Source organism: Fukomys damarensis, unplaced genomic scaffold, assembly GCF_012274545.1.
Source record: "Fukomys damarensis isolate Sample0158 unplaced genomic scaffold, DMR_v1.0_HiC HiC_scaffold_18, whole genome shotgun sequence".
NCBI lineage: Eukaryota > Metazoa > Chordata > Mammalia > Rodentia > Bathyergidae > Fukomys > Fukomys damarensis.
The window spans coordinates 45,396,760-45,411,021 of NW_022900930.1; the positions used below are offsets into that span (position 1 = coordinate 45,396,760).

The 14,262-nt window shown below is 44.7% G+C and overlaps 1 protein-coding gene across 5 annotated transcripts in view; it reads left to right on the forward strand.

Moving 5' to 3' along the window:
• Dock5 (dedicator of cytokinesis 5) overlaps nucleotides 1-14,262 on the forward strand; it is a 182,116-nt gene that overhangs the window by 92,539 nt on the left and 75,315 nt on the right. For all 5 annotated transcript variants that reach the window (XR_004517887.1, XM_033765488.1, XM_010623721.3 and 2 more), the window contains 3 exons: nucleotides 3,386-3,458; nucleotides 7,429-7,571; nucleotides 10,884-11,009. Coding sequence is in view for 4 of the 5 variants with exons in the window: in XM_033765488.1 (XP_033621379.1) it covers nucleotides 3,386-3,458; nucleotides 7,429-7,571; nucleotides 10,884-11,009 (342 nt within the window). In the remaining variant the exon portion in view is untranslated. The remainder of the gene's footprint in view (nucleotides 1-3,385; nucleotides 3,459-7,428; nucleotides 7,572-10,883; nucleotides 11,010-14,262) is intronic.

Here is a 14,262-nt window from a genome sequence, read left to right on the forward strand (position 1 = left end):
CGTGTCCTCACTTTCATCTCCCGCTCTGCACCGTGAGTGTCTCCTTCCCAGCAGAGCCTCAGTGCTAGCTGTCGCAGCCCTCCTGTCTGTGCCTGTGTGCTAATGGTGATGGTGATGACTATTATTTTTTGGTAGTGGTGATGGTGTGAGAATGGACCCAGGGCCTCACAGGCGCTAGCAAGCTCTCTGCCACCAGTCTCCCCTGACAAGCGGTTTGCCTGTGGGAAGAATTTAATTTGCTGCTCAGGGGCGACCCTGTGTCACTTGGTGCTTCCGAAGGGAGTCCTTGGCTTAAATCCAACCTAGGACCTTCCAAGAGGTCATGTATCGTCCTCTGTAATTTGTTAAATCGAAGAACAGAATTTTGGTCATATGTTGACATTTAGGTCACTGGTAGTTTGGAACTCATCAGTGAAATGTTGAGATTCTGCTCCTGCAACCAGGACCCGGATGCTTTGTGTCCTTGGGGTCATCCTTACAGTTATATGAATAATAAGGTAGCCTCTGCCTCCCACAGACTGTCCCTGTCCCCCACCCCATGAGCTGCGCCAGGGCTGAGCAGAGAAATGGCATTACTTCTTTACAGAGAAGTAGAAGATCAGAGAGGGCAAGGAGCCCGGGACCAGGACTGTTCAGCTGCCTGCAAGGCAACTTAGACATTATTCCATAAAAGGAATTCGAATATATTCTAATAGACCAGAAAAGTTAGGCATGGTGGTGCCAGCCTGCTTACAATCCCCAAGTCTGGGAGGCTGAGGAAGACGGAGCATAAAATAGAGCCCAGCCTGGCTACTTAGTTAGCAAGACCTTGTGTGAAAGTAAATCAGTAAAAAAGGCTAACTGAAGACCCTGGGTTCCATCCTCAGGACTTAAAAAATGGGGATAGGGAGAGCACAGAGAGACTCAAGAATTAAGCTTGGGCTTTTGCTTTTCTGCTTCAGCTGTGTGTGTGTGTGTGTGTGTGCGCGCGCGCGCAGGTGTGTAGACTGGAATGCGCCCTGACAGAGGACTGGTGAAAGTCACAGCTCCCTAGTTGATAGCATGGGCAGATGGACCGCCTGTTTCTGGAGATCAGGAAAAAGTTTGTACTTTGTTTTGTTTTTGCAGTGCCAAGCACTGCACCTAGGGCCTGATCCATGCTAAGCATGTGCTCTACTGCTGATCTATAGCCCCCGCCTCAGGATTTTTTTTCGTACAGTTTTTACAGGAAGGGCTGACAGCACGTGGAATGTGATGCCCTACTTCCCACACCTTCCTGGCACCAGCATTATTTCTCTCATCTTGCCCACTGTGTTGAGTTACTTTGGAGAACACGTTTCTTCCCTCATTCCTGGTTTTTCATGTGAGAGCTGTCTTACATCCCAGCACTCCCTGTCGTCTTCAGACGGGTTATGTGGGCAGTAGATTGCTAGTGTGTGTTTTATGGTCAGACTAATTTATTAACTGAGGTCTCCGCCCTTGCCGGGGGCCCTGCCTCCCACCAGCGGCTTGATAGCAACCTGCTTACTGTTCTGCCAGGCAGCAGAGGAGAGTGGTTACGCGATTTCACTCTGGAGTTATTGTTGGACACAAACCCTGGCTTTACCACTCAAATTTATGGCTAAGGGGGTTTAATTGTTCTGCCTCAGTTTTTTCATCCCTTAAGACCTCATAATATCTTCATAAGCGGGATAATACCTACAGTGGGCTCAGCACAGTGCCCTACTCTCCTGGGGACGAGCAGGTCTCTGTTGGATTTACTTTGTAATTCCCCCTCCCAGGTTTCTGTGGGGTCCGGGTGAGAAGGTGTCAAAGTCTCAAGTTTCTCTTTGAACCTTGAATTCTTCTGACAGTCCTGCCAGAAATATGTATATCCTCCATGGCTTTGAGTGAAGGCTTACTAAAAAACAGATGCTCTCAAATTTCTCAAGAATGTAGCAACTTATTCCTGCAGAATTTTTCAAAGGGGTGGTCTTGGGGTTGATCCGAGAAAACCTGAGTCCCTTCCTGAGGACCCTCTGCAGGGCTGGCTATGCTGGGAAACTATCGTTAGCAGAGAAATAGAAGAAATGTCCCTGCTTGGTATCTTTCTTCCTCCAGTGTCCTGGGTTTACTGATACTGTTCTTTTTTATAGCAACTTAACATGAAGCAATTACTTTATTTTTTATTTTTGGTACCAGGGATCAAACTTGGGCCCTTGCGCTTGTGAGGCAGGTGACGGAACCACTGAGCTAAATCCCCGGCCCTATTTCTTTCTTTTTTTTTTTTTTTTTTTTTTTTTTTTTTTTTTTTTTTTTTTTTTGTCTTTTTGAAAGTTTATTTTAAAAAACTGTATTTTTACATTCACCTCTCAGAACATTTAGTGATACCAACTAATGATGTTACATAAAAAGCCCACCCACTGTCTGAAATGGCTGCAGATTTACCATGTTCTGATATTAAATGCTTTGCTCTCTGAAAAAAAATTGGTATAATACTAAGTACCAAGATTTCTAATTCTCCGATGAGAAACAAAAATTTTAAATAAGTAGGAAATTAGTAAAACTTCAACACTGAAAGGAATGTTTAAAAAAATATTGTAAAAATAGATCTCCCCGAAGAGTTAGGTTATAAAATGCATTCAACCCCACCCCACTCCCTATTTCTCTTAGAAAAGCCTACCCAGTCCTGACAGTAGGGTCTCATATACAAATATATGTAGCTTGATTTGCAGATTGGCCTCTGGGATCATACACTTGTCATTAAAATTTAAAGTAAAAATTAGGTTAGGTAGTTAAACATCCTTAAATACTGGTGTCCAAATAAGTGACAATGCTTTGCCTTTGGTATGGCTGAAGAAATCTACCTGGAAACTGTGCAACAGGACAATAGCTTGGGGAGAAGGGAACACAGAGGGGAAGACACACATACTCTCACGCGTGGAGGTAAAATAAATACCAGGACACGTCCCGAGCAAACACTGGGTGGAACACTTGAGGAAGATGTCTACGCATACGGTCTTGGTCAGAACTGTCTGGAACAGCCTTTTTCAAAGGGTCACTCACAGGACACAGCTGAACACGTGTGCTGGGGTCTACTGTAAGGCGACGACGGCCTTGTAAAGTAAGAATGCCAGCTAGGCCGGCAACAAGCCCCTTTCTCCAGAAATCGCAAGCATCTGCTTCCCCTTTTAGTTAAGCATCTGTGCATCACCGAAGGACCTCCATGCATTAACAGGACTTCTGCCCTCGGTCACCACGGAGGTCTGTCGCAATGGTTTAACCACCACTTTCCCCCTGGGGTGACTAACTAAAAATTAAATCTGGTACTAGGACTGTAACTTACTATGCCGTGTCTTGAGTCTGCTAGCACCTCCCCCCCCCATTCTCACAAGGTCTTGATTAATTAAGTTTGTCTCTTTCCTAGTGATGGATATTACGGATGTCATACACGGGAAGGTGGATGATGAAGAAAAACAGCATTTTATTCCCTTTCAGCAGTAAGTACTTTGGCATGCGTCCCCGGTGACTTGAGGCCAGGATTGTCTGAATGTTGTGTATACGCAGAGCCAAGTGCTAGGAACAGAAAAACTCTCCTGCTGGAACACTGTCAACTATTAGGCCGGCAGACAGCTTTTATTTTTCCAGAGTCTTCTATTTTGGACTGTAGTGTGAGAAGGCATGCTGGACTTGTCCTGATTCTCTAGAAGTAACTGAAGGGATGGAAAATAGAGGGCAAGCGTGTGTCAGCACTGCAAACCAGAGAAAGGTACCCAGCAGGTGCTAGAAATGCGGAAGTGTACCTGCGCTCCATCCTGTGGCATAGATACCGCAGGAGATCCAGGATGGTACCGGGCAGCGTAGGGCTTCTCTCTCTGCATCACGCAGAGGAATCACTAAGGAATCTGGTTAGGATACAGACGTCAGCCCGGCAGGTCCAAGGCCTTCCGGCTGGCTCTGATACCCTGGCTCACACACTGCTCTTTGGGTAGTGAGGGTCTGGGAGGTACGAGAGTGAAGAGCTATGTAGCACAGGGCAGGAAGGCAGGCCGGGGGGGTTGGGAAGGACCCCACGGAGCGGCCGTGACGTCCTCATATTGAGCTGGAATCTCAGTCGAGTTGCTCTGAGAACTGCAGGTGTGAGCCTGGGATTGCTCTGCTTGGAGGATCCTCACCCGCCCTCCACAGCCCATGGCTGCTATAACACCTCACGGAGGCAAAATGTTCCCGGAAATGACCCCACCGGGGCCATCGGCCAGTTAGAGTTCTTGTCTCAGCTACCTGGCAGCTGCCATGACCGATCAATAGAACAAACACTGCGAGAAACCAGCCTGAGGGTATTTGAGTTAATGTGTCACTTTTACAAATGAACACAGAAGGAGAAATCATGCAAATGGAATATTATTTTTGGAGAAAATCTCCTAACCATTTAACACATGCATGTACACAAAGAAAGGACCTTTAAATTCACTGATAATGGGTGAAATGTAGATTAAGACAAGCTTTAGTTTGGGGCTTGACCGAGTTTTAAAATTGTATGGTCTGTCCAGGGTTTGAGCTGGTGTAGAAAGCACCTCTTACTCAAGGGTGCAGATTGTTACTGAAAGGGGTCTCGAGTCCCCTTTGGGTGCCCCTTACCCAATTATGCCACTCACGCACCGAGAGGTCCGGCAGGAGATCTTTATTGTAGGGAGGCAGAGGGAGAGAGAGAGAGGAGGAGGAAGAAGCAGAAGGAGAGAGAAGAACAAAGAAAGGAAGGTCCTTTTATCAGTTTTGGGGTGGGCTATTGCTTATTTATGAGAAGTGAGCTACTTTTAACCTATCACAGGCCAGATTGCTTTTATGGGCCCAGTCCTGCAGACACAGGTTTCAACTTTCCTGGACCACTGTGGCCTTGGTGGGGGAGGGAAACCAGAGATAAGGGCATGAGGTCATTTTAGGAGCCAAGATGTACCAGGAGAATGCAGCCTGTGAGGCGGCGTCATAGCATACTTTAACATGATCATTTCCCTAACTGTTACAGTGAAAGCAAAGCGTTAGATTCAGACCCTGCAAAGAATGTTCTCCATAATTAACGGTGGTGATTTCTTTTGACTTAACTATTCCCAATTCCACCCCTGCCTTTGTTGTTCTACAATAAATACATATTACATATAATTTTGTTTAAAAGTCTCGATCTTTCCATTTTTCAGGCCGGCACCTTTGAGCTGGCCCTGAATGCAAGACACAAATAGTTCACGCTAGGCAGTACTTCCTGCTTTCATCGAGAGACAATTAGTTACTGTAAAAGCGTGCACTTATCCGTTATTCTACAACCTGGGCACCGACCTTCACAGAATAGGATGAACTCGCTATTGTACGTATCTCAGGGCTGTTGCCAAGAGAGGATTGTTATATCCGTGCACACTGCTGCTCACCCACACAGTGTGCGCCGCCTGATGACGGGATGGGGCTCTGAGAAATGTACCCTTAGCAGTGGTGTCACTGTGCCACAGAGCGGACGGACACAGCGATGACCAGTGTCTTTAGGCATAGACTCCTCTGGGACCATCAGATACACCCGTTCCTTTAGAGGCCCAGATGTTGTAATGCTGTCCAGGACAGTATTGTATGTCACAATTTATAAATACATTTAAATAAGTATTTGAGATAAAGGTTTTGAATTTAACACAATGTTAATGTTACATTAATATATTAAATATATAGCATTCACATCTGTGAGTGTATGTATAGTCTTATTATATGTGTTACATGTTTTTTGCTCTAATTACACGTGCAGTAAGAGCAGCGTTCATGAATGTGGAAGTCATTTGAACTCTGTATCTCTGCACCTTGGCATGGTGGTCGGTTTTCCCGCTCAGTTTCTGAACTGGCAGCCGCATGGCCACAGTGCGCCCTGAGATCATCTCCGCTATAGAACAATACCTGCTTTGAGTCTCCGAGGAGCCCAGCCCTGATTTGATTACCGCTCACTTTTCAGCCAGCAGCCGCTGTAAAGGGTTTGCCTTGCTTAATTGCAGCCTCTGGTGCTTAACTCCTACGATTTATGGCGAGTGCCTTCCTAATCTATGATAGTGTTTCGCGCCGGGAGGATGTATATGTAAGTCACTGGGAGAAACAGCACTTCAGGTTGTAGCAGTCCCCCCGCCAAGTCACACACTGGAGTATGTTTTCATCACCAGGGTACTGCTGTAATTCATCCTGGCAGCCACCACAGACGGCTTTGAGTGTCGCCTCTGACTTCCATTGCTAACGATCAGCCTTCAGTTTTAGTTGTTCTTAGGCTTGTTTTTTCTTATTTGTCTCCAGTCGTTTCCAAGATATATTCACTGCTTAAGTTAGGCACTCAGTGGAAAAAACAAAGGGAAGATGATTATTGACAAGGACAAAAATGTAACAGCGTATTTTTTATTTTGTTTGTGGTACTGCATATTGAACCCAAGGCCTTGTACATGCAAGGCCAACACTCTGTCCCTGAGTTACACCCTCAGGCAGTTTCATGTTTTATTTTGAGACAGTCTTTCACTAAGCTGCCCAGCGTGGCCTTGAGGTTATACTTCTCCTGCCTCAGCCTCTTTGGTGTCAAGCTAAGGTTACAGGTGTTTGTCACAGTGTCCAGCTGACAATTTATTTTAAAGAGCTTAATTGGCTTTATTTTCTGTTCTATGATTGGTCAACACTGCACTCCATAAAATAGTGTTAGCCAGCGGGGTATGGAGGCTGAGGTAGGAAGATCACAAATTCGAGACCAGCCTGGGCTACATAGTGAGTTCAAGGCCAGCGTGGACTACAAATGGAGACCCTGCCTCAAAACAACCAACAAAAGAATAAACAGCCCACCAAGCCCAGCAGAGGAGCTTGATTGTACAGAAAAGGGCTGACAGAAGCAGAAACAACAAAAAGAGACAATGGATTTAGTCATTCCAAAGTTACTTTCCTCACAGGGACAAGGAGACGACAGTAGAAAATAATTGATTGGTTACCTTTCCTGGGAAAAGGATGAAGGCAGGGGGAACATAATTATCACTCCCATTGGAACTGACCTATTTGAAATGAGGCTGTTATTTTTCTATCCCGATTTCTTGGAAAATCAGATATTTAGCTTAGTTTCAGCCAGGTACACTCACAGCCTGGACCTTTACCAAGAGTGATTCTGGTTTGATTTTTTTTTTTCTCAATTGAGACAGGGTCTTGCTTTGTAGCCCAGGCTGACCTCCAGCTCCCAATGGTCCTCCTGCCTCATCCTCCCAGGGGTGTTTTCATTTTTAGCCTGGTTTGCTGTAGCTAGATGCAGGAGCTTCCTCCAAAGCAGTGGCCCTTGTCATCTGTCCTTAACAATAGAAGGCGCCCTCTGATAAGATGTAGTGTGTAAATTTCCAGATTATTCCCTAAAATCCTCCACTGTCTGAGGCGGAGAGATACCCCCCACACACACACACACTTTTTCTCCTCACCTCTCCTTCTTCCCAGAATCGCTATGGAAACTTACATCCGGCAGAGACAGCTCATCATGGCGCCCCTGATGACCTCCAGTGTGATTGGGGAAAACGAGCCGCTCACTTCAGTCTTGAATAAAGTCATAGCAACCAAGGAAGTGAATCACAAAGGACAAGGTACAGCGCCTGGGAGAGGCTGGGAGGGGACCTCAGAGCCCTGGCCTTGGACTCGGGCCCTTTTCCTGTCCCTCCCTGATAAGACAGCCTTGCAGGACCGCCCACTGGGGATCCCTAACCCTGTAGCAGGCAGGATGTACCCAGTGGGAAACGCGGATGATTCGGGAATGCTATAGAGCAGTTTATCTCTCCATCCTCTCCTGTCCCACATTCTCAGCATTGACTCTCAGTAAATGCACAAAGGAAAGGGATTCAGTGTATTCTGTGATGTCTCCTAACTGGGAAGAAGAAGACCAAAGCAGTACAGATGGAAAACACCCGGCTACCTCACAAGCACCACCCTGTAATTGTTCCATTGACTGAAGTTTAAACTAGGAGAAGTTCTGCTTTTGGAGACTCCCTATTAAACACAAACGATAATGAAAATAGTCAAAGTTTTAAAATTCAAATACCAAGAGAGACCCTATTTTGATCACTTTGAAGTTTGAGTCACTTTTTTTTTTTTTTACTACCCTGAAGCTGTTTTTTTGAAAAGTCAGTGGTCAGATAATACATTACTTTCAGTAACTTTAGTTTCAGGTGTGTATATCAGTATCCTGAGCAAAAGAGACATGTGAGCAGTAAATAGTCTGTGAACAGCTAAACATATTTGGTTTCTGGGAGGTCTTTACCTAAGAATATACTTTTAGAGAAGAAAGCACTTATACTAAATATATTACTATGTACGTGTGGTTTCTTTTTTCTGTGCCGGGCATGGTAGTACATGCCTGAGATCCCAGCGCTTGGAAGATTAAGACAGGATTCCCATGAGTCAAGGCCAGCCTGGACTACACAGCAAGACCCTGTCTGAAACAACAACAAAAAACAAACCAAAAGCAGTATTTCTTTCTTGCTACAGAACAACAAAACAAGCCCTTTTCACATGTTTTTCTGTTCTTTACCGATATTTTTTTGCAGTCCCATTAATACTTTATTGCTTAAACTGTTCAAAAAGAAAAAACCGTTACAATACAATTTAAGATTTCTTTTTTGCATCTTGGTATTTTTACTTCATTTTCTCTTGTAGAATCAGGCACCACTTCGTTCAATAAAATAGAATAAGTGTTCTGTTGTGCTGAGTGGGAAAGCTTGCTCTTATAGACAGAGCCTGGAAAAAAGAGAACAAAACAACGCTTGGTTGTTTCAAAGTTCCTTTTCCTGTAAGGGGAGCACAGAGACATAAAACAGAAGGAAAATACCTGATCGGTCGACATCAGGTTACTTTTTTTGTAAGGTTGAAATTAGAGGAAATGTCATTATCGCGCCAGTTGAAACTGGCCAGTTTGGGAAATTTAGCTATTACCTCGCCAATCCTGATTTCTCTGAAAGTCAGGGAACACGTGAGTTTTCTTTCGATGACATGGAGGTCGACTCTGCTTTGACTTTTCGCCTGGTCTTTTAGCTTAGTCCACAACAACGACCTCCTGTAAATTTTACCTAAAAGATGTAAGAAAATTCAGTCCACTAGATAAACACTTAAGTGCTCTAATTGTCACCACTGTACATTTAAGTGATGAATCCATAATGACTATCTTTATAGTGGAGCTTTTCCTCTATTAGGAGATTAGCTCCCCAAGAAAATTCCCGAAGTGGATTTCTGGATCACATGGCAGAAACCAATTTACCCCAAAGACATTGTGTTGCCAGATTGCTAACCCTGGGTCTCTCCCAGTGGGGCCTGGCGCCAGGCCTGAGCCCTCAGACTTGGGCTCTTCCTGCTTTGTAAACCAATGTTTAAAAATCTGTACCAACATGTTGGTGAGAAGAAGACTCCATGGTCCTCTTGCATTTTTTTTTTTTTTCTTGGTACCAGGAATCAAACTCGGGTCCTTGTGCTTATGAGGCAGGTTGTGGAACCACTGAGCTAAATCCCTGGCCATGGTCCTCTTGCATTTTAATAAGTAGTTTGAAGATGAATTTCCAGCCTTCTTGTGTTCTTACAAATTTACACACACACACACACACACACACACACATGTATGTATCATGAGTTTCCCATCTCAGATTTTATGGGCTTTTTATGTCACGAGGATAACAATTTTCTATTATTTAAGACACATTTTTCTAGCTTTTGGTTCGCTATATAATTATAAACTTTTTATATTTCCCTATGAATTTTATTTATGCCCTGTGTATTTGTAAGAACTTTTATTTTATTTGTTTTTGTTTTTGTTTTTGTTTTTTTTGCTACCAGGGATTGAACTTGGGTCCTTGCTTTTACAAGGCAGGTAGCAGAACCACTGAGCTAAAATCTCTGGCCTCCAAGAACTTTTAGTGGCTACACATTCATAATTTCTTATAAATATCTCACCAAGTAGTTCATTTTGATTTGATAACTGTACACATCCTTTAATTAATTAATTAATTATTTTTTTTGAGACAGAGTCTTCCTATATAGTTCAGGCTGGCCTTAAACTTACAGAAATCTTCCTGCCTCAGCCTTCCAAGTGCTAGGTTTACAAGTGTGCACCACAACACTTGTCTAATTTCATGTGTGTTTTGTTATGTATTTAGTAGGAATTTATTTTAGTGACGGAGGTGAGAAGTTCAATTTATTCTGTATTAAAATAGTAAGAAAACTGTAATTAATGAAGTTGAGTGTGTTCTTTCTCATGATTTGTTTAGGCTCTTTTGCCATATGTTACAGTATTAAATCTCATTGCTTCCAGTGACTTGTGTATCTTTCTGACCACTCATCTCACTACATATTTTGGTATTTTGGTAGTAAAGATCTGTTCATTTCTCTGTCAGATTTTTTTTTTTTTCCTGGTACTGGGGATCGAACTCAGGACCTAGTGCTTGCCAGGCAGGTGTGGCACCACTGAGCTAAATCCCCAGCCCTCTCTGTCAGATTCTTAAAGAAGTCCTGTTATTAATTTGATGACAGTACCATTAAAATTACAAGTTAATCGGGGGAGAATTTACATTTTTGTTTTAGTTTTTGGATTTTTAAATACTGGGGATTGAACCTAGGGCCTTGGTGCTGAGCTACATCCTCAGCCCTTTTTAAATTTTTAAAAAACCTTTGAGGCAGCATCTCCATAAATTGCCTAAGTTGCCTAGGCGGGGTTCAAGCTCGTGATCCTCCTGCTTCAGCCTCCCAGAGTCCTGGCATTACAGGGATGCACCACCATGCCTGATTGATAATTTACATCTTTACAATAAGGAACCTGGTTTTTATTACACAACTCATGTTTTTCTTGATGTCTGTGTGTAGCAGAGGATAGGAAGATCATACAGAGAACTGAAAATGTATCTTTTCTTTCCTTAAAGGGCTTTGGGTGTCCTTGAAGCTGTTGCCTGGTGACCTCACCCAGGTTCAGAAGAATTTCTCACATTTGGTTGACAGATCAACAGCAATAGCCCGCAAAATGGGCTTTCCTGAAATAATACTGCCAGGTAAACCCTTTCCTTGACTCTGGTTTCCGTTCTTCTTCATGCAAGCGTTTTCCCTGGTAGGACAGGTGGGGCCATTTGAGTCCCTAAAACTCAGTTATTTACATTCAGTGGCACCAGGATGGGCAGATACAGAATGGCAGTACCCTAAGGGCTGCCTGGTGGGCAGGGCCAAGAAGACAGTGTGAAATGTGTCTCAGCACCGCCTGCTTACACTTCCCCTCTGTGTGTTCTCTACAAATCCTTCCCTAGACTTCCACCACTGGGCGTAAGGGATCACTTGGGGTTCCTGTCCAGGAGACTCATGTGCTTGGTTCGCATGTTTCTTTCCTCCTTGGGGCACCGCCAGCCCTGGGGGCTTCTGGGCCCTGCTCAGTCTCAGGAGGACCCTGTGCTCCACACCCTTAGGCGCCTTCCGTGCTCCTGCATTCTTCATTCTGTGACAAGGTAGACATTCTGCACGTTTTTCCTTTGACTTGACCTTTTCGCCACCACGTGTTGGTGATCTGTATTCCGTAATCTTCACAGTGGTCTTCAAAGGAAGTCATCCTCTCAGAGAACTTTGTCAGTGTTAATATTAATTGATATTATTAATTAGTGTTAATAAAATTCCTAGAAAACCAATCATATCGTGTTAGGAAAATTCTAGAAAACCAACTTGTTATCTACGGCATAAAGATTTCTTTTCGAGTAATACAGGATCTTATTCCTCCTTCGGGAAATGAATGGGCAGAAATGATTTATCGCGGCATAGGTTGCTTACATATGATGTATCTGGAATGAATGAATGAAAGTTATGGAAGGGGGATTATCTACTCTTCTTCTTTCATACGAGAAGTTAGCTCTTTGTCCACTTAGTCCATCCATTCATTCCAGGGTGACGTATTCATCAACGTTCTGGGACCATGCTGTGTGTTCTTGATGTTAAAACAAATAAGTATGGGTAACAGTCCCTATTAAAGACATCTTTACTGCTAGGCGAGACAGGAATCTTAAAAAGTAAAAAAGTTCATCACTTGGACAAGATGAGTTTTTTTGTTTTTTTTTTTTTTTTTAATCAGGCATGAAACGGAAAATGTGAGGATGTTTTTTATCATTAGGATTGGTTCACAGGCAGCAGTGGGCTTTAAGATTTGTCTTGGACAGTGGTTTTCAATGTTGGGCTCCTGGTCAGGGACTCGGATAACTTGGGAAACAAGAGGCGGAAATCAGGGTGTCCTGGGGGTTCCTGGGGGTGAGCCAGGTCTGAGGAACCCAGGTGTAGAAGATGTTCACTCAGCCTGGAGCTCCATCCTTCTGTCCCCATGTGCATGTGCTCAGCCACCTTCTAGCTTTTCTCTCCACCTCCCCGGGCAGCTCAGGTGCTCCTTCTGCGCCCTCCTCTTCACACTCAGGGCCTTGGACATGATCATCTCTGCTCCAGCCTCTCCAGAGTGCCCGCCCCGAGGATTGCTGAGTCTTAACGGGTCTCTCCAGCCTCCGGTTCAACCCTGGCCTCTCATGTGGCACTTGCAGCCCCTCCTGCTTGGAAGCACCCTCTGCCCTCTCATTGGTGACCCTGTGCTTTTCTCTCCCTTTCCCTGGGGCCACTCCTAGGAGTCCTCTGCCGCCTCATTATCACCTTGTGCTTTGCTTCAGTATTCCTCAGCACCTGTCCTTGGCCCCGGTGTGAGTTTGCTAGGGCCACTATGACAGAGTTCCTCAGACTAGGCGTTATGAAAAACGGCACCTCACTCTTGCAGTTCTGAGTAGAAGACCAAGGTCGAGGTGTCTGCTTGGCTGTTTTCCCATGGGGCCTTTGGTCTTGGCTTGCGGGCCGCCATCTCCTCGCTGTGTCTTGGCAGGGCTTCCCTCTGTTCCGGTCTGTGTGTCCCATCCGTCCATTGCTTTCACACCCTATCTTCACCACCCAGACTCCTTCACACTCCATTGCCATAGGGCTCATTACTCCTTGCCTCGGGACTTGAGTGGAGACTGTTCGCTCCCCTCCCTGGATCCCTTTCCTCTTTAATTGCTTCTTTTCCATTCAGCATCCTCTTGTGTACCTCATGCTCCTGGGCATCTAGAGCTCGTGCCCTCCGTTGTGTTTTCTCGCAGGGGAGGGCACCCCCATGAACCCAGCTGCACAAACAAGCTGAAAGTCACCTTGGACATCTTACTTTCTTTCCCTCACACATAGAAAGACTGAGGGACTCTTGAACCATCAGCTTGTCTGTCCCCATTGCTGCTTTGCACACTGACACCCTCATGTGTTCATTTGTGACTCATGGACCTGTCCCCCAAGCCCAGCGAGGCCACCTCCGAGCACATAGCCCAGTTCTTGCTACAGAGATGGGGCCCAGCCAGTTCTTGGAAGTGAATGTTACTGCACCTTGTGATGAGGCCGTATTCAGCCAGCTATTGTCTACACTTTTAATACAATCATGCATGGTGTAATGATGGTTTTACCACCCGAGAAGCGTCAATGGAGGATTTCTTGTGGCCCAAGTCTCAGAGAATGTACTTACTGTATATAAACCAGAGCAACTACAGCAGCATTAAGCGAAACACCTTGTGGGGCCACTGTCGTACGCGCAGTCTGTTGTTGACTGAAACACTCATGCCTGTGCTTAGCATTGGAATTGCTTTGTGTCATCTAAGGCTTCTGACACAAATTACCAGTTTCTCCACTGGCAGTGTGGCAGTGAAGATTTCAAAGTGGACTGTGCGAACTCACCTTTTTATCTTTCTCCCTCAAAAACGATAGGCAGGATTTTTCTTTTTCGAATGGAAGGAGTGATGAAAATGGCAGGTGCTCAAACTGTGCAGCCCTGTTTGCTCATGTTGCTGTAAGGTTTTGTTTTTCACAAGAGAAGACGGTGTATATCCTGCAGTTGTTGTCATTTCTTAATACTGTGTCTCCTCACCCAGGAATGTGAAATGCTTTGTGTATTTCACCAGTCTTTTGTGTATCTCAGTAACATTTAAACTTTCGTTCAGTGTGAGAATTTCATGTTTATTAACACATTTTTTTGTTTGTTTTTTTGAGTCAGGGTCTCACTATGTAGTTGAGACTGACCTGGAACTCACTATGTAGCCCAGGCTGGTCTTGAGCTCACAGCGATCCTCCTGCCTCAGCCTCCTGAGCGCTTGGGATTTCAGGTGTGCGCCACCACGCCCGGCTAACGAATTTTAATACTTTTTTCTGGTTAACAAAAAGCCCTCAATAAAAGCAATCGCCCTTATTATTAGCAGATGTATTTCCAAGGCACTGTTG